The 27,390-nt window shown below is 51.3% G+C and overlaps 1 protein-coding gene across 5 annotated transcripts; it reads right to left on the bottom strand.

Annotated features, from left to right (window-relative positions):
- Positions 1-671: 671 nt before the first annotated feature.
- Usp2 (ubiquitin specific peptidase 2) lies at positions 672-26,486 on the bottom strand. 5 transcript variants are annotated; one of them, XM_076846268.2, is made up of 14 exons: positions 26,384-26,486; positions 18,050-18,885; positions 6,531-6,581; positions 5,559-5,682; positions 5,242-5,353; positions 5,036-5,146; positions 4,783-4,847; positions 4,233-4,336; positions 4,065-4,145; positions 3,852-3,930; positions 3,179-3,286; positions 2,883-3,003; positions 2,353-2,432; positions 672-2,020 (listed from the first exon to the last, which is right to left on the bottom strand). In XM_076846268.2, the coding sequence occupies exons 2-14, from the start codon at positions 18,842-18,844 to the stop codon at positions 1,824-1,826; spliced, it is 2,028 nt and encodes a 675-aa protein (XP_076702383.2). In that variant the 5' UTR covers positions 18,845-18,885; positions 26,384-26,486; the 3' UTR covers positions 672-1,823. The 5 variants fall into 5 exon arrangements, with proteins under 5 accessions (XP_076702383.2, XP_076702382.2, XP_076702384.2 ...); XM_076846267.2 differs by lacking the exon at positions 26,384-26,486 and adding an exon at positions 24,242-24,332; XM_076846269.2 differs by lacking the exon at positions 26,384-26,486 and adding an exon at positions 21,608-21,686.
- Positions 26,487-27,390: the final 904 nt, after the last annotated feature.

Genomic DNA, 27,390 nt, shown 5'->3' with positions numbered 1-27,390 from the left:
CTGAGGTCTTTATCAAGGACCAGGCCAGATCATTTCAGGTCAAGCCACTCTGCTCCAAGAGTGAGCTGTCCTGTGTTCAATGCCCACTGGAGAGGCTTGCTTGATTTAGCTCACTGTAGGCCTGCATGGGCCCCATACATTTCAGCAAAGAACTGCATACCCAGACCAGCAGTTCATTTGAAGGTGTTTTAGGTAATTATCCCAGGTGTAAAAAAGGTGTCATGAAGGAGAACGACCTAAGAAGACATGCTGAGATCTTTAGAAGTGTGATATGACACCTCACCCCTAAATATTTTGGCCAAAATAAAGAATGTATAAACAAATATAAGGGGTTGGGGTTGTAGCTCAGTGGTAGAGTGCATGCCTAGCATATGTGAGGCACTGGGTTTGATCCTCAGCACCATATAAAAATAAATAAAATAAAGGTAATGTGTTCGTCTAAAAATAAAAAATTTAAAAAATACAGGAAAAAATCAGTAATCAGTGAATCTTGATGAATAATATAGTGTTCAAAATGCACTCTTTCAGCTTTTCTACAGAATTGAAAAATTTAACAAGTGAATAACTTTTTCCAGAACTTACTTGGAGAATGAATTACATGGCCCTTAATATGCTTGGAACCCTTCCTGCATTCACACCCCTCCCAAATCAAGATTCCACCACTTACCAGCTTCTTTCTCAAAGCTATTATTTATTCTGTACAAGGTTCCACTGTACATTAGACATTCTTCTACTCTTGCTTACACAGTAAACAAGTGTACACCAGCCCTTGGGCTCAGATTCACAGGTCTTCCCTAGAAAAGGGTGTCAGGCCAGGTAAAACTCAGGGTGTCTTTCTCTGGTGCCTGGTCCCAGGAGCACTGGGATGGTCCAGGCTCCCTGGGGCACAGGCTGGGCCCAGCTGTGGGGTGTGCAAAGTGCACAGTGCTCCATGCCTCAGTGCTGAACAACTTTGCTCTCTGGGATGGCATGGAGTTTTGTCTAACAACTTAGGGCAAAACCCAGGAATCATACAACAGAGGCAAGATGTCCCCAGACACCCAGGCTCCAGCTCCTAAGGAAGGACCAAAGGCCAACACCAAGAGGAGCTGAGGGGTGGCATGGGCATCCCTGAGAAACTCGGTCCAGAGGGCCTGTGTCTAGGAGGCTCTGAGAAGGGGCAGGTGGCAGGAAGGCAAGGGGAAAGGGATGTTAAAAGAGAATAAATTAAAGGAGAGAAGCTCGAGGGACAGGGGGCTTGTGCTATCCTTCAAACAGCTAGGGAGTAGACCAGGGTAGGTAAGAGGTGGCGGGCAGGAAGGACTGATACACTATCATAAGAAATCGTTTTACCTACTTCCCTCTTAGCCTCACTGCAATGCACAACGTACTAGGGGCTCAGGGCGGGACCCTATTTCCCCCAGTGGGTTTGAACATGGCACTGGGGAAAAGGGAAGGGACTGAGGGATATTTCAGGGAGGGGCAGTTACCCCCTGGTCCCCAAATGCTATAAGGCACAATTCTTGGAGGCAACTAGATTCCATCCAAAACAAAATGAAAAACCCAAAACAAAAACTTGTTTAGATCCCAGGTCTACTGTGGTGTGCTTGGGCCTGGCCAACCCCGCCTAGCACCACAGGGGGCTAGCACTGGGAAAGTTCTACTATAAGAATTACACAAAAAGGACCAGCCCAACATGCCAGCTGTGAAGAGGTGTGGAGGAGAGGGTCTCCAGTCTGAACACTTTCATTACGGTAAGTAAAAAAAGCTGGGCTTTAAAAAAAAAACCCAAACCAGCATTCCTCAAAGATGTCCCCTTGCCTGTGCCCTTGGAGTTAGCAGCGTTAAGAGGGCTCTTGGCTCATGGGTGCTTCCTGCTCTGGACCGGTGAGCAGGTCCAGGTAGACAGGCGCCAGCTCCTCAACGGTGCCATGATGCAGGCAATGATGCTCCCAGAAGGCTCCAGAGGGCGCTGTCTTTCCAGGAGGCGCAGGGGCTGGAGAGGACGGCAGGTGGACGAAGATCTTCTCCCCACAGACTGCTGTTGTTTATTACACACAGGAAAAAACCACAAGCTTAAAAATGCAAACAAGAGAAGCCGAGGGAGCACTGTGCTGACTCCGGTCTCTGTGTCCAGTGGATCTTCCCGCCAGGCCATGGCTTGGGGGCACCCAGCTCCTTGCTCCAGACCCTGACCAGGCTGCATCAACTCCTGCTCAGCAGCTTTATTTTAGTTTATTTTTCTCTTATTTGTCAGGTTTTTTTTTGTTGTTGTTGTTTTTTTGTGTTTTTTTTTTTGTCTTTTTAAAAAACTTAGGGTGTGGGGCCACCACGGGGAAGGGGGAAGGGCTGTAGCTCCTTGCTGCTACATACGGGAGGGTGGACTGGCCAACTCGTAGAAGAGCAAATAGGCGTCGCTGGTGCGGACTTGGCTGGAGGACATGGGCGTGACACTGTGAAGAGAGCAGGGAAAAGTCAGAGTCCTGGCCCAGGAGGCCATCAGGTTCACAGAGCTGAGTGGCTGAAGAAGTGTGAGGCCCCTGTCTCTCACTTCTCTATTACACACCCACAGCCAAACTCTGTTGGTTTAGTTAGGTTAATACTGGGGGTTGAACTCAGGGGAACTTTATCATTGAGCCATATCCCCAGCCCTTTTTATTTTTTTAAAAAATTTTGAGACAGGACCTCCCTCAGTTGCTAAGGTGGCCTCAAACCTGGAATCCTCTTGCATCAGCCTCCCAAGTTGCTGGGACTACAAGGCATGCGCCACCAGACTTGGCCCAACTTCTGTCTTTTGATAGCCTCAGAATGGGCAGACTTGTGTGTGTTAAGTAGCCTTTGAGCACGCACTGATAGACATGTGGTCTGACAGCCAGGAGCCCTGCCTGAGCCCCCTCTCTCACCTGGAGTCATTGAAAGTGTGCCATTCGCCTGTCACTGGACTTCGGCAGTAGGCTGTATAATGGCCGCCCATGGTGGTTCCGGAGTGATTGGACACAGCATACAGGTTGTAAACAGCGTGGTCTGGGGAGGAAATGCAAGGCATTGAGTCCGGGGGCATTCTCTACCGCCCTATTCCCTCCTCCTGCCTCTTCTTCCCAATCTTTTGCTAACTCATGTTAGCTTCCTGCCATTTCCTTGCTTCCCACCTGTATCTTAGACACTGTGCCCTGATTCTTCACTTCTTGAAGATACTCACTGGTGTTTTCTGAGGCAAATTCTCTCAAGTCCAGGTCTCTTAGTGGGAAATTCACAAATGTTGTGAGCTTGCTGGTTCGTATCCTGGATTCTGAGAACCGCTTCAGGTCTGGGATTGATGAGTTAAGGACAGACGGCATGGCAAGAACAGAGGCAACTAGATGAGACCACACAAGCAATTGCACCTTCCTCAGGAAGCAGAAAAGCAAACACAAGGAAGTCTACAAGTTTCAAATTTTCCTACTCTGCTCCCCTCACCAAAACTTTGGTGATTTTTGATGATCTCTTTGTCATCAGTCATTCTCATAAGTCAGGTCCCTGCTAGGTGCAGTGGCACAGGAGGCCGAGGCAGGAGGACTGTAATTTCAGTCAGCCTCAGCAACTTAGGAGACCCTGTCTCTAAATAAAATTTAAAAAGGGCTAGGGCGAGGTGCAGCAGTGCAAGCCTGTAATTCCAGTGGCTCAGGAGGATGAGATAAGAGAATCACAAGTTCAAAGCCAGCCTCAGTAACGGCGAGGTGCAAAGCAACTCAGTGAGACCCTGTCTCTAAATAAAATACAAAATAGGACTGGGGATATGTCTCAGTGGTTGAGTGCCACTGAGTTCAATCCCAAGTACTCCCCCAACCCCCCAAACCAAAAAAAAAGCCAAGGCCCAAGGACCTTAAGGATACGGAGCACCAAGATCTTTGGGAACCTCTGGATGGAGAATTTCTTTATACATCTTTTTCTGGCTCGGCAGCGACAGCATGTCTGAAAGACAAGATAAACAGAGCTAAAGAACCTGTGGGAGAAATCAAAGGGCAAGTCCAGTAATTCCTCGGCTTGACCTTTCCCAGAGAAGTCTCATGGAAATATGTTGTTGCTGTCACCAAAGGATGACTTACTGGTTTTTCATCACCATCAAGCACATCCTCTTTGGTGAAGAGCCTCATGCAGTCCATTAGTGTTACCTCAGGATAACCTCGCTGGAGAGAAAAAAAAGTAAAGGTCAGCTGTTGATGACATGGAAGGACAGGAGGGAGCTCCAAACGTGGGGCAACAGTAGTGCATACCTTAGCAATGGGCAGTGAGAGGTCCCAGAAGGGATCAAAGACTGTAGAGCAGTAACCACAGTCGGTACATGTCAGGGAGCTCTTTAGCTGCCCAACAAAGAGATCTGGGAAGAGAAGGTCAGGAGATGCTGAACATGGGGGGTACACACAGTCTTCTCACTGTTCCTGCCTCAGTTTGTTGGATGTGGGCAGAAGCAGAGTTCCCCGCAGAATAACTCCTAAGGCTTTTCTTTTTTGCAGTGCTGGTGGGACCCAGGGCTTCACATGTGCTAGGCAAGTGCTCCCCCATGGGCTGACCCCAGATCTACTTAGGGCTTTTCTTTCTTTTTTTTTTTTTGAGAGAATTTTGAATATTTATTTTTTAGTTTTCGGCGGACACAATATCTTTGTTTGTATGTGGTGCTGAGGATCGAACCCGGGCCGCACGCATGCCAGGCGAGTGCGCTACTGCTTGAGCCACATCCCCAGCCCATACTCAGGGCTTTTCATGCTCCGCTCAGGTGAAACAGGTTACAATAAGGCAGCCATTTTTTCCCGTCTCTGCACTTACCCCCAATCCGACTGTCTTCTCGTTCTAGATATTTCCTCCACATCTGTCGCCCTTTTTCATCATCACTGGGAACCAAAGAAGGAAGAAAACTGGGTCAGAGCTCTAACCATGTTAAGCTTAAGGGTATGTCAATGTGGATCTTTGATCTTCAAAAGCAAATCTGGTTCTCCCCAAAATCATTTACCCCAAAGAAATAGGCTGAAAATTCAAGTTCACAAAAGTTTTGTTTCCCTATAGCACCTCCCCTACTTACGGGAGATGATCAAGGTTCTCAGGGTTGGACTTAGGCCTCACTGTGACTCGGTTCACCTCATTGTGGAGCCCATCCAGAAGAAAGCGGAGGAACTCCTGAGCATCCTGCTGACTAACCCAGAGAAAAAAGTGTGAGCAACACTTCTGTATCAAGACTCTGCTCTTGCTGCCACCCACCCTGGGAGGACATGTCTGCAGGGCCCTTACTTATAACCAACGAAGCGTGGTGCATATCTCTGGATCTGGGTCTTGAACTCAGAAGGGCTCACCACATCATTGGGGGATGATGTCCATATGGTCTGGATTAGTTTTGCAAACTCTGTTGGAAGAAGAGAGCAGAGAAAGGGTGTGGAGGGCAGGTGAGATATTTTCTATAAGAAACTCAAACTAGAATCCCAACAAAAAGTAGGCAAAGACAGAAAAGTAGAGAGGTATTTCTAAAACACAACTATTTGCACTATTCGAGTGGAGTGGAAAAAGCATCAAGTGAGGAAGCAGGGCTATGTCCATGCAGGGTTCCTCACCTTCCATGAGGGTTGTGTGTGCATTGCTGGTGTGGCTGAGGTCCCGCATATAGAGCCTCTGGAGGCAGTAATCTCTCAGCTCCCGGGTATTGCTCAGGCACTGCAGAATCGAGTTCATGAAGCACTGCAAGAGATGATCCAGAAAATCAGCGGGTACCACAGTATTGACCTTAAATGTCCCCCAAAGGTTAGAAACTTGGACCCTAGCCCATGGTGCTGGACATCTTAAATGGCGCCCTAGGGGAGGTCTTTAGGTCACTGGGAATACACCCTTGAAGGGGACTGTGGGACCCCAGTCTCTTTTCTCTTTTGTGTCCTGGCCATGAGGTGAGTGGTTTTGCTTTACCACGTTCCTGCCATGATGTGCTGCCTTACTGTAAGCTCAAAGCAATAGGGCCAATTAATTGTTCATGAACTGAAACCTCTGTGAGCCAAAAACCGTGTTGTCTTTATAAGTTGATTTATCTCTGGTATATATTTATCTATACAGTGGGGACATCAAACTTTTATGTGGCATCTCTGTTACTTAGCACCAAAGGCTCTTTGTTTCATCTACCCAGAAATGAACTTCTTACAGCCTCAAGTTTCTCTTTTTCTATGTGAAAGGGGTGAAGTGAAGCAAATTGCTACTATTGGCCCAGGAGACATAACTGGTTGTTTACAACTGAGGTGAGCAAAAGGGAGTGGGCGCTGGACAGAAGGGGTGGGAAGCAATGGGTATCCTCAAGGAGAAGGATCCAGGAGAGGAGCAAGCTGACAGTTAAAAGGGGAACTTCCTTTTGGCAGTGCTTCCTGCTGGGGGCGGGTGAGGCAGAGCCTAGCAATTCCATGAAACACTCGCCAGGAAGGACAGGTACCAACTGCCCTAGAGGGCAGGGAGTCAGTTGGACCCAGGAAGGGACTCTGGTTAAATTTTCCCAGTCAGAAGAATAGGAGTGGCCCCAGGAAAAAGGTAGGCTAGGAAGAACTCACCGTGTTCCCAAGGTTTCGAAGACCAGCCAGACCCTGGGCACTCTTAGAATTCTGTAAGCAAAGAACACAAAATATGTAAGAATGAGGCAAAGTGGCTGGCCCTCTGCTGGGCTCTCTCATGCAACTGTCTGCCAGCTGGAGCCATAGCAGCAGGCCACACCTGTTTTCTTTTCAACCTTAGTCCCTTACCTTGGAGGAAAGAGGGCTGAAGAAGGTTTATTTCAACACACAACAAAAAATGTTCTTCAGAGGTTTTCTTTCTTGTATGCACTACATATTCCCCATCTTTATATTATTGTAAATTCTCTTCTACAGTATAGTGACTGGAGATTAGAACTACAGACTAGGAATTCATATATTAGGGTATTTAAGTCCCAAATCCAGGCCTGTCTCAAATGACCTACATTTAGACTAGATGTCCAATATAGAAAGCAGCTATCCTAACAGGCACTTAAAGGAGCTTATGAAAAGTTAAATGACAAAACACCCAATTAAGTTTCGATATTCAGCTGGGAAAAACTCAAGTCGTCTACCATTCTGAATTGCCAGAGACAGGTGGAATTCCTTCCAGCTGAGCTCAGCTCCTAAGGGCTGATGAAAGGCTGGGAGAATCCTCCCTGCCTGGTTCCGGTTTCAACATCCTGACTGTCCACTGACTGATAATCCTTCTGATGGTATACTGCAGCCAAGCCGAGGTGAGCACCTGGCTGAAGGTGCCACTCTTGCTCTTGTCTCTATTGTGGAGGTTGGTGAGGGGGCTGGAGAGAGAGCAGGTGCTAGATTGTGGACTCTGAGCATTGTTTGTCAAGGGATCTTGGCTAATCCTAGGCATACCTCCAAAGGAATCAGAAGACCTTCAGCCCAAAGGGTTAAAGAAACAGTTTGCAGGTGAGTCTGCCGCTCCCTCTTTCAGGAAGGGCACCTGGGAGCAGGCAACTCTGGAGCAACACTGGCTGGGGCATGCGTGGGGCCAGCTCAACCCTGATCAGAACAGGAGCCTGAAATAACTCAGCTAAAATTACTCATGCCATGTGCTGACAGCCTCATAGGCTGTCAGCAGCTCAAAGCCCATGAGATTGTCAGTTGGGGGGGGGGGGGAGGAACAGGTTGAAGGAGGGCTTTTCTCAAGAACTGCCTTGCCCATCCCACAAGTAAGAGGATCCCTCCCCTGGCCAGTTGTCAGGTCCAATCCTAACAGGTAAGGGAGAAAATACACCCAGAAGAGAGACCTGATTTAAAACTGGGGCTGGAAAGAACGCCTACTGGCAGCAGGTGGGGTGTGAGCATCCTGCTTGCTGGGGATGGCAGGATGCAGCCACAAACAAAATCTGAATTTTACTTCACTGACTGTCTAAACCCCAATATTTCAGGAAAAGGGCCACCAGAGATGATTACCCAGGACAGAGATCTTATCAGCATTTTCATAATTGATGAAAAGATTCCCAGGAGGCCCAACAACAACAACAAAAAGGCTACAGAAGTCTCCATGTTGCCCATTTGGAACCAAACTTAAATGTTAAGTGTGCCCACACAGAATGCCCACTCTTACACCTATTTTTGGCAGTGCTTTATTAGCTCTTATCCTCTGTGCCTCAGACGACATCTGTCTAAACAGGCTGTATATGCAAAGCATTCTACCACTGGCGGCCATGTCCATATACACCAAAGCAGGCCCTCAGCTGAGACAATATCACACCAAGCCCTAGTCGGGGTTGGGAAAGGGACACCAGAGTTATCTGCCTACAGAGGCACTCCTGTTTTCACTCTGACCCAGCAGTGGGAGGTAAAGGAGGGTGTTTCATCTCTCATGGTTACTATTCCTAAGGATCTAATACTTCTGTTGGTCTTGGGGTGGGGAAAGGAGAGAGGATCCTTTAAGGCATCACTAGACCCCTCTGCTAATTTTAACTTTTCTTTTTTAGGATGGGGAGTTGTGCTTTTGTCTAAAATTTCCTGAGTTTAAAACTGCATGCCAATTTCTGAGCACTCTGTGTGGAATGTGGGGGGTAGCAGTCAGGGGTAAGAGACTAGGGGAGATCAGGGCTGCTCTATGCCCAGCCAGATATTCTTCTGCCATGAATAGGAAATCAGGAGCTCTAGGGAAAGTCAGCACTTTCCATTCCAGAGAGGAACAAAATGTCCCAGGAGTGACCTTTCTTACAGGGCAAACAATCCTACCTCAGTCTGGCAGGGAGAGAGAGGCTAGAACTTGAGGAGGTGGGATAGAGACCCTGCAGAGGCAGCCTTTTACAGGGAAAGCTGTTATGCTGAGACTCATGTGCAGAGTTGAGAAAGTTTGGACCCTGTGCTCCCTTACACTAAGCCATCAACAAACCTGTTTTGACTCTGTAGCAAGCTCTGTTCTAGACAGCAGATGCCACCTCCAGAGTTGATAAATAACACTCCTTTCCCAAGGCAGGAGCCAGGGCTCAAAGAGCTGTCCCCTGGGTTAATGCAGAGGTGTCATCTTGGGTATGGGGCCTACTGAGGTTTTTGTCTTCATACTGGAGACCCCAGTCTTCATACTGGAGACGCTTACTTTACCTGTGCAGGGAGGGTCAGCCATGAGTCCTGGCTGCAGCCAAGGAGCCCAGTGTGGCCCTGGCACGGGGCAGGACACGCACTGCCAACACGGGAGTTGCTGCCTGTTACATAAGATCTGTCAAGCTCAGGCCCCTTCTCCCTTCCCCAAGGGGAAGGTGCCCAGCCTCAGTCCCAGCATTACTCAGGGCAGCTGCTTCAATTGAGGGATCCCCTGCCTACTTCCCACACCTGGAGGGCCTGCAAGAGAAAGGAAGTTGCCCCCTTTTACCTGTCTGCAACTCCTCTGCCCTTCACGGGGTCAAAGGACCCCGTCACCAACCCCTGGGCGAGAGCCCTTTGGGAACAGAGTGGGAGGCTGCCCCTTCGACCAGCCTTCCTTGCTGGGGTCTGGCCTTGGAGGAGTCACCAGGCAGAGTCCAGCGTGCTGCCGGTTCCCTCACACACCAGCCCTAGTCAAGGTTACGCTTTCCTGCACCTGTCCTGATAGGTGCCCGGAATTAAGAGACAGAGAGCCACCTGGTGCCCAGGTCACCGACAGGGAGGGTAAGGGGGACTCGGAGGTTGGGACCTGGACAAGGGGAGGGGGCCGCGAGTAAGAGTGCGATCACCTGGGGAGGGGGCATTCCTTGCTGGGAGACCATGGGAAAGGAGGGGTGGGGGCTGGGAAGAATCCGTCCCCCCCGCCGAGGGGCGCGTGGCGGTCCGGGGACATCCTGGGGAGGAGGCGGGACCCCAGACCCTTGGCGTGGGGGGTCCCGGAAAGGGGCCCGCGTACCTTGGCTTTGTTGAGCAGAAGCCCCACGAAGGTGGAGAGCAGCAGGGATGGGGAGAGAGGGGAGCGCGGCCTCAGCTCCTTGGCGAGGGCGGGAAAGGGGGCAGCCGGGGGCTCCTCGGGCAGGGTCACCGTGTACGAGGTGCGCATGCTGGGGGGCGGGCGGCGGGCTCGGCCCCACGTCTAACGTTGGTCAAGGGGGCACGGGGAGTCCCCGCGCGGTGCCACAGCCGGCACAGCAAGGCCGGCGAGGCTGCCACAGGACACGGTCCGCGGCGCCCGGCGGTAACCGTTACCGCGGGGCGGACCGCGCGCCCCTCCACCTCAACCTCCCCACCGCGCGCCGCCAACAGCCCCGGCTCGGCTCTCGCGCTCCCGCGGACTGCCAGCCCCGCCGGCGCCTCGGGCCCCGCGACGTCAGCGCCAGGGCGGAGCCAGGCCCGAAGCCCCGCCCATCCCCGGCACGCGGACACCAGCGAGGCCGCAGGGCCTGCCCCCCACCGCTCGCCTGTTCTGCTCCGCGCCGGGCAGCTAGGTGACCCCCGGCCCGACCCGGCCCGACCCGGCCCGACCCGGCCCGTCCGGGTCCGCCAGCTGCAAAGGGCTGCAGGTCCCCCGGAGGGGCGAAACCGAAACACGCAGCCCCAACTCAGAACAAGTTGTCGTTGGGGGCCGCAGAGGACGCCTCCTCAAGACCCAGCGTCACGCGGGTGAGCTTCCGCCCAGGCAGCATAGAACCCCGAACTTTTGGGTGCCGCAGATCATTTCGAGACCCTCACGAGAGCTCCCTACTATTTTCAGGGCAAAATGCATAGATGGCATAAACTTGTGTTCAGCCTTCAGGGGGACCCAGGCCCTCAATCTGTGTGGGTGGATGAGCCCAGGTAAAGAAGAAAGATTTCCACGGCCTTGGCACTGAGTTCCCATCCTCCAAGCTTAGTTTGGCCCATCATCAAGAGAGGCAGTACTCGTTTTATAAGGTACAATAGGTCACCGACCCCTTTGGCCCCAGGAAAGAACCTTTTTGGGTACCCAATTACTCAACTCCATCTCTTTGAGAATCTCAAATTTGAGTCGTTTGTGGGAGGTGGGGAGATCAGGGGTCAGCTGGTGTGGGGGTGAGCATTCTGCTCTGACCCCAAGTACAGCAGTACTTGGAAGAACCAGGGGGTCTTGAGGGGCGGGTTTTTTAATGCTCCGCCCCCTCACCTAACAGGGAAGTGCACGAATCAGCCTAGAGAAAGTATCTTGTTTGGAGCTTGCTGGCTATTTTTAGCCGGTATCTTTAGCGTTTAAAAATACTCCGAGAGGCAGCAGTGTGTGCTGTTACTCATCTGTGGGCTCCTTCTGTTCCTCCTGGCGTGCTCATCCCCACATGTACACGAGCATTGCACACATGACCACAGACACATGGAGATTGGGCCCGGGACACATGTGTGGGCTAGGCCACCCACAAAACAGCAATTTAGTGATAATGGGAGGGAGCAGGGAGAGTATCAGCACCATGACCTCTTCTAGTACTGGTGACAGCAAGAGGGGGCAGGTGACAGGAACCGCAGGCTGCTGTGCTCTGTGATCCTTGAGGGCAGTCTTGTCTGGAGTGTGATCTCCAGACTCTGACCTAACCTGGACATGGCAACAGCCTTTTCCTCCAAGCTTCCTTCTCTCCAGCTACACCCTTTAGAGCAGGTCCTGTATTATCTGCACAAAGCTTGAATTCAATGCCATTGTGTCTTCTCTGAAACAACTACAGTGCCTTACATCCAGTCGGGAAGACTCAGGTAATGCCTAAGGCCATTCTCCATGGCCTCCCTCCACTGTCACCATTCTCCTGCTTTTCTGCTCCTTACCACCAATTGAACTGCTCTTATTCTCTGCTTAAAAAGAAAACTGCCAAACAACAACAGACCTGCCACTGATTAAGTCCTTATTAAATATCAGACACTATTCTAAGGGCTTTATATATATTATCCAAATTAATTTCCATAATAACATGATGAAGTAGGAACTATTATCTCTATATTACAGATGAAACCCATAGAGGTCAAATGACTTGCCAGGATCCAAAGGCTAATAAATGATGACACTGTGGAATTTTGAGCCCAGACCTGTCTAATAACTCACACTTTTAACAATTGCTAAGAAATTCTGGGGTGCCCTTTCTGCTCTCTGCCAATTACTTACTTGTAAATTCTGCTCAAAACTCATATCTTCCACAGTCTTCTCTAATTAACTCCACCCAGTTCTAAACACCCCATTACTGCATATCCTCAGTCTACTACTAGCATTCAGTTTGCATGCTATTAATTTATCTTAATGTGTTTATTTTTGTTTTATAAGTGTCTCTAAAACTTTTGTAAATGGTCTTAGATTGTGTGTGGTTTGTCTTGGTTGTGCCAGCATGCTGAAGCCTCCTCAAGGGCAGGGTTGTGGATTCTCTTAATGAGGTCTTAATGAAGACAGTCAGACCAGGCTCTGCTGGGAATCCTGCAAGTCCCACTGAGCCTCAGAGGGTGGGGTGTGAGTCTGGTTCTGCATGTTGAGCAAGTGTGCTGTGGGTGGGGGGGCACTGCCCAAGAGTGTTCACCCATTGCAGCATTTGGCCTGTGTCCCCATGACTTAGAGCCAGTGACATGAGCACTCCTGCCCCAGGACACCTTGGCATTCTGCCATGAACATTCTCAATCTTTCCTGGGATGCAGGAGATTGGCAGGGAGCAGCTCGCTGGGAGCAGGGTGGGCCAGATGGGGAAAGCTCTAGTATGCGAGTGCTTTGAGAAGTCTGGGGTGAGTAGAAAGACTTCACACAGGATTCAGTCTTATCCAGAAGGTCTGGCTGCTCCCAGACACAGCCAACAAATAATTACAGCTTGTTTCTCAACTAGCCCAGTCCCTGGGAGACCCTTTTTCCCTAGTGCTATTTCTTGAAGTGGGCTTTGCACAAAGGAGATCATCTTTTGGGATCTGAGTGTGGCCTAGGCTCTGTGACTTTCTATGCTTAGGTATATCAAGATAATATGAGCTGGGCTCATTCCTGAAGCCCAGTACTCCCATTTCTCAAAACTTGGGCTTGCCTGCTTCCTATGTAGGATGTCATGTTCTTCATCTCACATCCTTCCTGGCAAGAGATGGAGTATGAATACATTAAACTCTGAGTTAGCTCTGTGAGGCCAGAACCTAAGATTGTCCTCTTTCAGATCTGAATATTGGTCCAGTTTGGTGACATTGCTTGGGCTTAGGCATATGTCTCAAGGCCAGTGGCCTGGTTCCTAGCAAGTACCTACAGTTGCTATAGTAAATGGATAGACTGGTGGTCTGATTGACTGACAGATGAAAAGGTAGAGGCTCTGCATCCTTGTTAGGGGTTGAACTTGTAGTCCACAGTGTGCCTTGGGAGGAGGGTCAGTCTGCTTCCCTCACTAGCTGGAGGAAGTTCTGTGTCCCTGTATGACTTGGATCCCCCCCTCCACACGCACAAGAGGCCAAGATAATTCTCTGTACTCTTTTAAGCCCCAGGCAGTCTGGCCTGAACCAGCTGGATTCCAGAAGCCCACATACTTCCTTCTCTTGCTTATACCTCTGTTGGGGTGCCAGTTTTACTTATCCATTGAGGTAAGGGGGGCAGGCAAAGAGCCACGTGTGCAGCTCTGGGCTTTGAACATGATGTTTATTTCTAAAGCCGAGGGTCAGTGGAGCGGCTCCCCCAGGGGCAGGGAACATTTTGCCAGGCCTGGATTAACTTCTGCATTGCTGAGCCCCACCCCAGCACCACATTAACTCCTGAAGATATCGTGGGGTAGGGGCAGAGGAAAAGGCAGGGAGGATGGATGGTTCTGGTCACTGATTGAGAAATCAAACCTGGGTTTGGCAGTGCTAAGGCCACCAACCAGGTCACAGCCCACAGCCAGTCTTCAAGGAATGGAGAATCAGCATCTTGCTGATTCTAATCAAACCACAAACTAGCTGCCCTTTCCTTCTCAGCAGCTAGTACTGGCCCTCCCTGGCTGTGAGAACTCTCCATTATGCTTTCCCTGAATGACCTTCCTGTGCTGGCAGTACAGATTCAAGTCCTCTGGAATTCTGATCTCCTCAGGGTAGCTGAGTGAGCCTGGGGTGGGTATGGGTGAGGATGGGCCCCAGGGTCTCAAGCTGCCAAGCTGGACAAGCCAGCAGGGATGCAGTCAAATGTGGCCAAGTCAACAGGAGTAAGGGATGAGAGAGGAAGGTCAGCTTCTCTCTCACCTAGTAGCTCTTGGGCAGCCCTGCCATCCTCAGCTGCTCTCCCTGGAGAACCACCACTTGCCACAGGGCAGCATTCAAGTCCAAAGTCCCACCTGAGAGGAAAATCACATGACCTCAGTTTATATAATCTCCCTGTCATTGAACAGCTGGAACCCAAGGCCTCAGAAGATGAGTCAGCAGCCCCAGGGGCAAATAGGACCCAGGTACTCAGGTTCCATCGCTTGTAGGAACAGTTCTCTAAGCTGAGAACAAGGGTGTGGAAGAGACCATGTGCAGGAGAATAGGCTGGGTCAGACTCCGAGCCTTGGTCTCTGACTCTCTGTTGAGGAGCAGGTGCCCAGCCTGCTGACTGTGCTCAGGAAGGCCCTGGGCCAACCCCTGGCTCTTCTTGGGGAGAGAGGGGGAGTCTGGGAGGGGCGAGTGTAGGGCTGATGCCAGCAGGCAGAATGCCAGGGCTGGCAAGGAGCAGCTGGAGGGGTGGAGCGGAGGAGGATTAGGAAGGATTGTAGGGGTTAAAGCGCAGCCTGGCAGGGCTCAGTGGGAACAGCTTGTCCTTCTACAGGCCCCAGGAACAGGAGAGGTGGGGCAGAGTGGGGAGATGATGGGTCGGTGCTCCAGCTCCTGGCTCTGCAGGGCCTAGCCACCTGGGCTGGCTTGTAGTCCCCACTGGGAGTAACCAGCTATTATTTTTCACTATCACTGCCCTGGCTCACCTGTCTGCATTTTTAGCGGAAGGTGAAGCCTCTGGGCAGACCCTCATTGTCCTAGCGCTGTGCTGCACCCCACAGACTGGCATTTTGTTGGTGCCTGCACAGGCACGGGTAGGGGGTTGTTCAGAATTCATGTTCCTCCCCACCAGTTCTTTACTCATACTCAGTGGAGTCTGTAATATTCCAAGTTCATGATGGCTATTACTGTTAATTAGGGGAAGGAGTCTCGTTGGAACAGTTCTATTCTTGCTCAGGGCTTGCGTCTGACCTCCCTTTCTCTTTGAAAACCAACTGTAGGTCAGGTTAGCCCTTTGAGAGTCCTGGGGTATAGGACATACTTCCTCACTTGTTCCTCCTACAGGGGGCCTCTCCCCGCTGCAAAATACATCCCCCCTTTATCATCTCCATCCCATCTCAAGTTTATTTTTGGTGTTGGGGATGGAATCCAGGGCCTTATACATGCTAGGTAAGTGCTCTACCACAGAGCCACATCCCCAGCCCTGCCTCTTACGTTTGAATGAACTATTCCATAGCATTTTACTGATTTTAGATTCCCCACACTCATTATTTGTTTTGAGCCTCATGGCATTCCTATGAGGTGGGCAGGGCAGGTGTGATCATTCCCTTTTATAGATGAGGAAATATAGCTCAGCCGATAGGTGTCCAAGGTTTACAAGGCAAACTGTACCTTCCAGTGGTCATGGGAAGCCTGCCTCAGCCTCAGATGACCTCTTCCTTTCTCACCACTGACTGCACTTAAACACACCCAGGACAACCTCCTATTGTTATTATTTGAGAACTGATTTCTCCAAGTGAATTGTGAATACAACAAAGGCAAACCAATGGCTTGCATCTCTTGCCTTCCAAAGCACCTGGAAGAGTACAAAGAGGATTGACATTTACTGAGCACCTACAATGTGCCAGGCACTTTCACATACATTACTGTTAATTCCTCACAAAATGTATGAAGTGGGAACTATGATCACTCTCATTTTACAGAACAGGAAACAGGTTCAGAAGTTAAGAAACCTACTCAAGTAAGCTAGATGCTGAGCACTCAGTACTAGGCATTGAGTGTCAGGCTAGTAAGCATGAATGAATGGATAAAAAGATGAAAAGATACCCACACCCCAAATAGAGATCTGAAGAGAAACTGGACCTGATTTTAGAAAGAAGTGGACTAGGCCACATGAGCCGGGTTGTTCTCACCTGTATAGGACACAATCAGCTTCCAGAAGTGAGAACAAAAGGAGTGAGGTAAACAAAGGTCTTAGGCCTCTGAGCCCCCTGAAGTCACTGTAGGGCATCCCTGACCACTTAAGAGTGTTGTGAATTGCTTCTGGATGGGGGCAGAGGGGAAGGATGTTAAGGCCACTGTTTGTCCCAGGGCAGTGTGCCACTCCTCTGAGGACCTCTCTCAAAGCTTCTCTCTCCCTGGTCCTGGGGGTTAGGGTGGGGCCAGTTAAGCCCTTGGGAAGGGCAGCAGACTCCAGGGAGAGCTGACCTGTGAGGAAGGAGGCAAGTTCCCATTGGAGTTTGACTCCTAGTTGAGACACCCTGCTCTCTCATGATAGGGTATATTGGGGTAGGGTCTATAATTCAGTATTTGGGGAGCAGGTTTTCAACTTGAACATGCTTAGAAATCACACGAAGAACTTGTGACAAGGGCAGATTCCCAGGCATTATCTCCATAGAATTTGTGTCAGTGGGTCTGGGTACACTGTTAAGTCCTGCAGGTGATTTTTGATATGGGTAATCTGCAGACTCTTCTGGGAGAAACACTGCTTACCGGAATGTTCTGTTTTGAGCAAAGGGAGGAAGTCCTCAGAACTTCTAGGACCTATGCCACCTCATGAATAACATCTGACTTGTCCAAGTGAATCCTGCTCCACCTTAAGCATACCTTAAGCACAGTTCTGTGAGAGCAGGTGTTTCTCTTCCGGGTCAGCTCTCCTGACATAGTCTCACACTTGCTTCTACACTAGGTCTACTAGTTCTACTAGCTCTTTAGTACAGCCAACCCTGCCTTGTGGGGGTCTAAATGACCTGGGAGACTCCAGCTTATCTGTCTTCCTTGGTACTTCCCAGATTGCCCAGCAAGGCCAAGGCTCTCTAAGTAATGCCATCAGAATTGTTTTCTCAAATCTTTAGTTATGACACACTTTACAGTGCCCTATCTCTAGAGCTGGACCCTTACTCCCTTTGCCTAGGCAAGAGCTCTAAGCAGCATTTCTTGCTGTGATACAGCTGTTGTTCACAAAAGGCACATGACCTATGAGAGGGAGTAAATAAGGTAATGGAGATCACACAGCATCCAGCCCTCTTGCCTGTATGCTTGCCTGTATGCCTATCTGTCCATCCAGCTATCCATGAATCCATTCACCCAACTCTCCATCCATCCACCCACCCACCCACTCATCCATCCATCCATGCAGTCAGCAGATCAGCTGAGTTCCATGCTCTATGAGGCACAAGAGGGATCTAGAGATAGGATCTTTTCCAGTCTCTGACAACTCGCCATCTAATGGGCACACTAATAACTACAGAAAAGGTGGAATGTAGTTAATGCCTCTGGAGAGGTATTTTCAGGAATTAGATATGAGGGAGACCATGCTAGTCAATTGGTCAGTCTCCAGCAAAGCTGCTTTCTTGGTTCCAACCCACACAGGAATATAGAGGTATTAGATTGTCTCAAGCCCTTGTAAAAAATGTCTCCACAATTTTCTCCAAAGGCACTTTAGTCCTGGTGTCCAGACATGTTGGGCCTTAGCCCATTAGTGTCCATCAGAGGAAACTTCCTCTTCCTCTGGTGTCTTAGGCCCAGATGTAAAGCCTGAACAAGAGAGACGCAGCCAGAGCAGACAGGACCCATTTGCCACAAGGCGCCCTGGTAGTCTGGAGGCCCCAGCATCTAGCTCCCTGGCATTTTGGCCAGAACAGGATAGGTGGAGGATAGCAGTGTATGTGTGTGTGTGTGTGTGTGTGTGTGTGTGTGTGTATGTATGTGTGTGGTCATTTGGAGAGTGATGCTGAAGCACCTCCAAGAATACAGGTCCTTGGGAGAGTGGGAACCCTCTTACCCTGGCAGTGTGACAGGAGGGCACCAGCCATGCTGGGATGACTTTTCCTGCTTGTCTCCACTAGGCTTGCCATCCACCATCAGTTAGGTTGGAAGTCCTGACCTTAACCTGGCTCTTCTGCATTAGCAGCTGTCTCCCCAGCCCATCACTGGGTCCCCAAGGGTAAACTCACCAAGGCCTCTCGTACTGGTGAGCTGGAGCGGCTGGGCCCGGGGGCCTGGCCCTTGCTCTTCTCCCACAGCGTGTAGCGGCCACTGGGTCGGAAGGTGGGACTGAGAACTTCAGGGACTCGTGAGGAAGGGGCTTGCGTGAGCACCTGAGGTGCACTGCCCTTGCGACCATAGTTCTCTAGGTAGTCCGTCAGGTACTCCGAGCGGCTGGCTGCCTGGTAGAGCCCCTGCAGGGCACAGAGCTCCTTGCGTGTGCGGGCCAGCATAGGGCTGCGGCCTAGGTTCCCGGGGTCTATCCGGTAGCCATCTGAGGTTCGGTAGCTATCTGAAGTCCGGAGGCTGGAGAAATCCCGAGCCAGGTCTGATTGGCTATTCGATTTCTTCTGGGTCAAGGTTACCCCCTGGTCACGAGCATTCACAGGCAGGTAGCTGAGGGAGTTGCTGGTCACTCCGTAAGGGAATCCACTGCCCCCACTAAGTCCACTGCCTGAAGACCGCTCAGTGCCCCGGGTCTGGCTCTCTGCTCGCTTACTACCCCCGATGATGTCAGGTCTCAGCAGGGGGCGTCCCCGGTCATAGTCCAGGATGGAGGAGGGGCCGTAAGTGCAGGGACGGGGGAGGAAGCCCTTGGGGGCGCTTGGCTTGAAACCAAGCTTCTCCTTCTCCAGAAAGGAGGCGGCCAGGTTGGCCCCATAGGAGGAAGGGGTATAGGTGCCATAGCCCGATTTGGCATAAGGGACATCTGTGTAGCGGGCCGATTCTGTGTAGCGCTTCAGGGTGGAGGAGAGCTGGGACATCCTTCAGGGCGGCACTCAGTGGGGTCTGGGAGCCTCATGGGCTGAAAGACAAGGAAAGCAGTTGTCAAAGGGCCCTGTCATGTGCCGGCCCTCCATTTTGCCTACCATCCATCCCAGATAGACCAGACGTTAGGGCTTAACTGGGCCATCCAGTCCACAAGAGGCTAGCTGGCTGCCAAGAAACACACACACGCATTCAGGTGTGCCGTTGTAGTCACACCAACATCCATGCATTCACAAAAGAAATCAGCATCTGCTATCCTGTCCTCACCTCTGCAACCTTCTAAGCCACACACCCTTCTCCAGCCAAATCCTATCTGGTTCCTGTGCTCAGATTCTGAAGAAACTTCTGAGCTGGGAATGCTAGGTTCCTGGGGTCTAGCCTGTAGCCCGCTGAGATCTAATAGCGATGTGAGGTCTGGAAGCTGGAGAAATCCCACTCCCACCCCCGACTGAGAACTCTGGACTTTTTTCAAGAGTCAACATGGATTCCTGCCCTCTGACTTAAGTAACGAGCAGCTCCTCTTTGGCATTGTAGACTGTCTGCTGTGATGACCTGAAGATCATGGGATGAGATCTCTCACGAGGAAAAAAGGCTCCTGAGAAGAAGTGATGGGGATCAGTGGGCAGGGGAGGTGGTGAGGGAGCATTCAGCAGAGGGACTGGACATCAGTCTCCACACTGCACCCCAGAGTGCTTCCCTGAGAATGGAAACCTGCTGCTTGGTCCTGCAGTGGGGATACTGCTATGGCCAAACCCACCTTCTTTACTGAGCTTAGCCTTCTGCGGAGTTAGGGCCTCAGGGCTTCCCAGGGATTCTCCTCCCAACAAGGATGCTAAATTGCTCCTGTTAAAACTTGATTTGGGCAAAGGGGCCCCCTAGAGGCCAAAATCCTGCACTGCAGGTGACACCACTCCTCCCTGGCCAGTGGGTCTGATGAAGGAACACAGAAATCACAGAATGTGGAGCTTGGAGGTCCCTAAATGATCATGCATTTTAACTTCTCTGTTGGACAGATAGGAAAAATGATGTTGGTTTGATCAAGGCCACACTCTGGCAAAGTCAGGATTGGAATCCATGTCTTTTAGCATGTGACCCAGCACTCTTTCCATTTTTCTCCCCCTTCAAAGTTAGACTCAGTTGGGGATACCTATAGTGCCACCATCACCCCAGCATGCAGGCTTCATCTCCACTTTAGCAGGAGTGGCAGGAATGCTTTAGAGGAGCAAGCAGGCTCAGGCCCCTTTCCTCAAGGGTCCTCAGGGGCTCTTGGGGAGCTCCCTTGGTATGGGGATGAAGACCTTTCTAAGACCCTCAAGATAGTGTGTGTGCAGAGGCCAGCTTTGATTCGCCGTGACAGACTAGCTGGGCAGTTTTTTACTACTCTTTTAACCTCTTTGAGCCCAATTTCTTCACCTGTAAATGAGTATAATGATTATCATCATGATTCCTATCTCACAGGGTTGTTGTGAGGAATAAATGAGATAATAACACGTGAAAGCCCCTAACAATGACTGGTTATTATCTCCTCTCCCAGCCCCTGCCAGGCAGCCTGGCTCTTCCCTATAATAATAATGTCAGGACTGGCCATCTCCCAGCCTGGCCGGCTCCTGACCTCAGCCTAGGCACCAGGCTTCCTCCTGCAGCCCCAGAGAGATTAGTGGGCAGTGGGCAGACACCTAGTTGTTGAACAGACATGGCTCAGGCAGCCCACAGCCTGCCTGCATTAGACCAGCAACCCAGCTTATTAGAGCAGAGAGGACCTGGTGCCAAGCCCCAAATGCTTAAGGCTTGGCAGAAATCTCTAGAAACCCAATTCATGCAAGACTTGGGATAGGTGTAGGGGTGGGAGATGAGCAAGTGGTGACTTCCATGTAGGACCCAGAACATCACCCTGTGACTCTGCTAGAGGTTTCCAGCAGTTTTAATTCCAGGCTGGCCTCGGGAAGGCCCATCCACCTTACTCTCTGCCCTTACTTGCTTGGTCCACCAAACCCCTGCTACCTTTCATGTACTCTCCCTTGTCCCCTGGCTCCCACCTCCAGCATAACTTTCACTCCTATCTAGGAAAAGTAACTGGGGGACCATCTCATTCAGGGAAATGATGGGAGAGAGAGAGGCTCAGGAGTGAGGGCAGAGGACCAGACCTGCTCTGTTTCACTTTGGAGAACTCCATCAATAATGCAAAGTCAAAGAGACTCCAGGTCTCTGGAGCTGGGCTCTGGACACCCTGCCACCAATCAGATATTCCCTCACCTCCAGGGCATGAGCTCATGGCTAGTCTTTAACAGCTCACCCTCCCCTCCCCAACACTCCCGGGGGAATTGGTATTCTGCGGCAGTGCCTTAAGCCCATGACCTCTCCAGTCCTGCTGATGACGCAGAAGTACTGGGCCAAACAAGGTACAGCAGATAGGAACAGGCAGCCCTGGAGGGGGCGGGGGGAGATATGGAGGTGGAGCCATACCTTCTGTCCCAAAGAATCCCAGGAGGGATCCCAGATCCTGGCTTTCCCATCTTCTCTAATCTGGCAGGCAACTGCCAGGCCTCCGCCGTCCCCCAGCAACCTGGGAGACATGCTATCACTAACACCCCTTAGAAGCTGCCACTCAGCTCTGATATCTGTCGAACAGTTCTCATGTCTAGGGAGAGGGTCCTTACTGGGGCTTGAACACATCCTCCTACCCCCACCAAACCCAAGTCTCATTCTTCAGAAGAGTCCCAGCACTTTCCATGTGATAAGACAGCTTGCTTTGACATTACCTGGCACTGATGTCCCTGGAGGCTGCAGAATGCACCACGGGCGGGAGCTTGGGCTGGGGCCCTGGCGGTGGCCTTGCTGCGCAAGACAGGGACAGAGCGGGCACTCACATGGCTGCGAGTTTCCCTGTTGCCACAGGAACAGCCTGGACTGAATGGCCCTTTCATGGGGCAGTGGGAGGCCAGCCGATTGGCTGGGATCCCCCGTACTCCTCCCTACCCAGTGTGGGGCCCCTGCTGCCCAGCTCCTTTCACTGTTTACCCAGAGCTGGCAAGTATAGGCATGCGGCTTCAGGCAGCACCTCCCCAGGTGCCCGCCACCTTGGACAACAGGGGCAGTCCCCTACCCACGCTCCTCCTTCATGCCATCTTTTCCAAGGTTCCCAGCTCTTCCTTTCTCTGAGATTCCCCATCACTTTGATCAGTTTACCCCTCTTGAGAGGTGCACTAGCATTTCTCTGCACAGAGGAACTCAGCTTCCTGTAGGGGACATCTGATCCAAGCAGCTGTCACCTGGCCAGCTGGTGCTCCACACCTATGGACCAGGCACCAAGCACACTGAGGACTTCACATTGCAGTTTCTGATTTCACCTTCTCGGCAGCCCTATACCAACACATGCAGCTCTCACCATGCGTCCTGCTGCCTTCTGAGCGTTCTTATCAGCAGAACCCCAGAAGTCTCAGTGCAGGGGTGAGCTGAACTTTTCAAACAGAGGGCTGCCTCACACTTACAAACATTGTTGGAAAGGTCAAATTATTAAAAAATTAAGAATTTATTCACAATTCAAAAATAAATGTACAAGAAATTTAATAAGTGAAACTTTCAAATGAAGTTTTTAGCATTATATTTGTGAAGGTATTAAAGCTTAAAATGGCATTAAGACTTGGGTACAGTGTTGACGTGGTCCTCCGGCTATGTAATAGCAAGAGGTGTTGTTATGATGCTCATTTGCTGACAAGGAAACTAGGGTCCCTGGAGTGATGTGGCCATCCCAGAGCCTTGCTGGAGCAGTCACAGAGTCGGGTTAGGACCCTGAAGCCGAGACCCCCACTTGATACTTTCTTGGGCTGAGGTAGGGCTAGGGACCTGTGAGGTGGGCGTGGGGAGAGGACCACTGTAGGATCCGGGTGTCCACTCTCCAGCAACAGAATGGAGGTTACCAACTCTCACAGGAGCAGCCCTCTGCATTTTTTCCTGCAGGCGAATGAAAATGAAGCCAGGTGCAACCTGAGCCCCAGAATAATACTGATTGGCCATGAGATGGTCTAGGAGGCCTCCATTTCACTCATGGTGCCAAACTCCTATGTGTCCCCTGGCACCAGCATCTACCCCAGCTCAAGGTCCTTGGCCCCCTGGCTGTTTGAACATGTCCCCCAGTCTCCTAATCTGACTGCCGTTCAGCCCACTCCCCAAGGTACCTATGCTAGGTGAATAAGGGGTTAATGAGCCCTGTCCCCATCTCCTTGCGTCAGCCACTGTCATTTCCTGTAGCTCACGTGAAGGGCTCCCTAACCTGCCCAGCCAGGGGAGGGACTTGCTCCCCAAGAATCCCAGGCACTCCTGGCCCTGGGGGCAGGAGATGGGTGATGCCCCAAATCCCAGCAATCTTCACTTGCCCAGATCTGCTTGGCTCTCTGGAGTGAAGATATGCTGGCTTCCTGGCCACAGAGTCCCAAGTAGCTTCAGGGTCACACCTAAACAGGGTTAAGTCTCTTCCTTCCTACCCAGGTGATCAGAGCAGGTGAGTGAGGAGTTCTAGTTAGTCTTGCTGGGTGCTTGGGAGCCTCCGTGGTGGTGATGACCTCAGAGCTTCCAAAAGCTGCTTGCTAACCGCATCAGAATGTGCTGACCCTGAAGGCTAAGAGGGGTGAGACGGGGGCCCTGTTTCCCTCCACCTACACTCTCTGATTCTTAGTCTGGCTGCTTTGGTCCCCTGCTCCCCTGTCTGGATACAAGCATCCAATTCTGGAAGGTGGGGAGGACGCAGGTTGAGGATGGGGGTGGGACATAGTTATGTGCCCATACTGTCTACTCCTAGGCCCCAAGAGCCTCAACCTATACCCCCTCCTCTAACCTGTCACTAGCAGCTCTCCCTATCAGGAGCTAGCACCGAGGGACCTGCTAGCTTATCTGCCATAGCAAGGGGATATCCAAGGGAATTTGGATTCATCTCTATCTTTCTGGCTGCTGGTAATAGTCCAGGGGGTGGCGGTGGGAGGGGAGATAAAGAGATTGGAGATTAAGGCAAGCATCCTGACTGGTGGAGAATAAGTGGGTGGGCCCAGGGCAGCATCTCTATAGGATGCTTCTTGACTTGGGTTTGGGCATCTACAGGTCCAAGAAAAGGCAAAGAAATGGGCTCCAGGCAGTATTGTTGTCCTTACATTCTCTTTTGCACCTACTTCTGCCCAGGCACTCTCCAGGTACCCCTTCCCCAGGGAAGAGTTCTGTCCTCCTCTCTCTCCTCTAGGGCTTTAGCTGTCCTCTTTACTCACCTCCCGAGGAGCTTTTGGTCTTGCCAACTGCACCCACCAGGCCCAATGGTGGCCTCTCATGAGCTCCCCCAAACTCATTCATGTCTGTCATCTGGACAGCTGCCCAGGCAAAGCTCAGACACCAAAGGGGCCGCTACTGACCTGTGTCCAGGGGCACTGGATGGGACCCGGGGGCTTCCTCCCTGGGAGGGCAGAGAACGCAGTGGAGAGCCCAGAAGCTGGAGTCTGACTCTGCGGGCTGGTAATCCGGAGCTCAGGTTACGCTGGATATATATAGTATCTTATCTGACCTCCCAGAGAAGGCAACTTGCATTCCAAGCCCCGGGAGAATTAAAGGGGCAGTGGCATGCCCACTCTTCATGGGCCGCTTGGTTTGACTGGTGCCAGCCAAGGAGTCCTACACTAAGACTCTGGGGAGGAGGCATTTTGAAGTGGAACAGTGGGGGAATTCAAGGGGAAACTGGATGGTAGAGGACTGGGGTGGAAATTGAGACAAAAATAGGAAGAGGCTGGATTCTGTGGAGCTGTCAGTCATAGAATTAGAGAACAGGAAGAAGCCTTACTGCTAGTTGAAGCTCCTGGAATTTTGAGATGGAGTAGACCTAGCTCAAGGGCACACAGACAGCTAGAGGCAGACAAGACCAGTACTCAGGTTTCAGTTCACTACTTTTTTATGATAGACTTCTAAGTCTAGGCCTGAATCCCAGTTCTTCTCCCTATTGGATCTGAGTCAGTGAGCAAGTCACTTAAGCTTTCTGAATCTCATTTAGTCTGTAAAACATGATTAATAAAATATAATAATAACAATAATAATAGTATACCTCAAAGTTGTGAGGATGAAATAAAATAATATTTGTAAATTTCCTGGCATATAGTAAGAATTCAGGAAATGATGATTGTATTGAATACTTCCACTTCTTGTTTTAGTGAACAGCAGTATTAGTAGTAGCAGTTGGTGATCCTTCCTAGAAGAGGACCCTAACCTAGAAGAAAAAGGCCTCAGGCCACCCCTCAGGGAGTGCTCTGTTTTAATGCCAGAGAATAGCCCTGTGGTTTTCTGAACTGGCCCACATCCCAAAAGTGGGAAGGGCAAATGCCAGTTGTCATATTCCCAGATGTCCAGTCCACCAAAGTGAGACAGGACAAGCCCATTTGGGTTCCCTCCCCATTTATCTAGAAAAATATAGCAAGTGTAGCTTCCCACAGACTGCCAGGAGACTCTCTGGCCCCTCTGGAGTGGTTCCACTCTACCTGCTGGAGGGCTCGGGATTCCTGGGCCGCAGAGCTGTGCTGGGCAGGGTCACAAGGAGGAGCAGGGTTCTTGGCCTTTCTGGCCTTGGTGCACCTGTCTGCTCTCAGGATGAGTCTCCTGTTTCTCGATGGCTCTCCCTGAGGACTGGGAGGACCCGTGCTGGTGCCTCCACCCTGTCTCAGCACAGGCCACTGACTCAGCCTGGGTCCTGATGATGTACTTCAGAGGACGCCCTCATTCCAGTCCTCATTCCAGTCACCATGCATCTGTCTACAGCATCAAAAGAGCAGGGGAATGCCCCAACACTAGATCATCAACCCTCTCCTTTCCTCTGGCTTTGCAGGTGGATTTGGGGGGTGTTCTCATGCTTGGTCCTGGGGAGATGAGCAGCCCCTACAACTTTCCAACTCAGCCCTGTTTTAAAAGCATCCAGGTTAAGAGCTAGGACTCTCCTCAGAGGAGAGCAAGGATGGGTTGGCCTGGGCGTCCCTTGGTTAAGTTGCTTGCCTGGAGCACCACATGCCCACTTCTGGTTTGGGATTTAGGAGAATTTCAAAGTTGCCTCTTTCTGATTTGGGATTGGTGGAAAATCTCTCCTTCCGTTTAACTGCTGCGCTCCCCAAAACCCCTCCCCCCTTTGGCAAACTGACCGGAGACAGCCCCCAGGAGCTTTAGGAGCAGGTAGTAAGTGAGCTACACGCACACGTGGGGAGGGGGTTCGTCAGCGTCCAGGCATCACTCTTGGGCCACATATTACACCGGGCACAGCGACCTGGACCCTCCGAAGCAGCATTTCCTTAGAACACACTGATCTGTGCACAGATGGCTCTTCCTGGCACCCTGGGCTGTCAGCTGGCAGCCCCCCTTACATAGTGGGACCCACAGCTGGAGCTCCCCCGTACAGCTGGCCCTCGCCCTACATTTCTAATGTCCATTCTGCCCAGACTATCGTTGACACCTCACTTTCTGAGCTTCAAACCGGCAGTGACCCCCACATCCCTCTTCCCGGATCTCCGACAGGTGGCACGTACCTGCCTCTTCTCGGAGGATGGACGACGAGTCGAACCGGGCACAAGCATGGAGCTGCGGGTGAGTCCTGGCTGGCACTGGCGCGGCGCAGCGAGCAGCAGCTGACGCAGAGGGCTCCCTGGCCTCGGCTCCTGCCCGCCTCTCCCCCACCTCCGCCGGGGGCCCAGAAAGGACCTCCCCGGGAAATCGGCGCCACCCAGCGGGCAGCCGCCTCATCGCGCCAGGGCCGGCAAAGCCACACCCCGCGTCCCGCGTCACTGACCAACGTCAAGGCTATTGGCTTGTTCCTATTGTGACATCACTAGAGCCCCGCCTGGCTAGGGTCTCCCAGGCAACCAATATCTACAGAGAACCACGTGGAGGAAAAGCACGCCAGTTTGGAGGGCGTGGAGCACGGAAAGAAGTGGACTGGAATGTGACACGATGTGGCAGGTGGAAGGTATTGGAAAAGAAGCGGGGTCACTGGAGAAGGTTGGAACTTGAGCCCCGGGGCATAACAACTTTCAGATCTTAGAGAAGGCTTCTTGTTCTCTGTTTCTTCCCATCGGGGCTGAGGGAGGTCCTGATCTTGATCCTCTTCTCTTTTCCTCTACTACCTACCCCCACCCTCGCCTTTTTTGTACCAGGGATTGAACCCACGGGTGCTTAATCACTGAGCCACATCCCCAGTCCTTTTTATATTTTAATTTATAGTCAGGGTCTCTCTAAATTGCTAAGGGCCTCGCTAAATTGCTGAGGTTGGCTTTGAACTTGTAATCCTCCTACCTCAGTCTCCCAGGCCGCCACACTTGTTCTTTTCCTCTGGTAAGTTTCACTTCCAGGGGACCAGGGGTTAGTGATGGCTGCTCAGATGGGATAAACGGAGGCACCCAGTCAGTGGAAAGAATTTTCTTTGAACTTTTAAGAAAAAGCTAAGACAAAATTTGAATTTTTGCTGCTTCCCTTCTTAGTATATAGCCTCCCACCTCTCCTGCAGGCTGGTATACAAAACCACCCAACCAGCTAAGCT

This window comes from Callospermophilus lateralis, chromosome 2 (assembly GCF_048772815.1).
Source record: "Callospermophilus lateralis isolate mCalLat2 chromosome 2, mCalLat2.hap1, whole genome shotgun sequence".
Lineage (NCBI taxonomy): Eukaryota > Metazoa > Chordata > Mammalia > Rodentia > Sciuridae > Callospermophilus > Callospermophilus lateralis.
The sequence above is the reverse complement of the archived record's forward strand: the minus strand, read 5'-3'. Positions and strand labels throughout refer to the sequence as shown.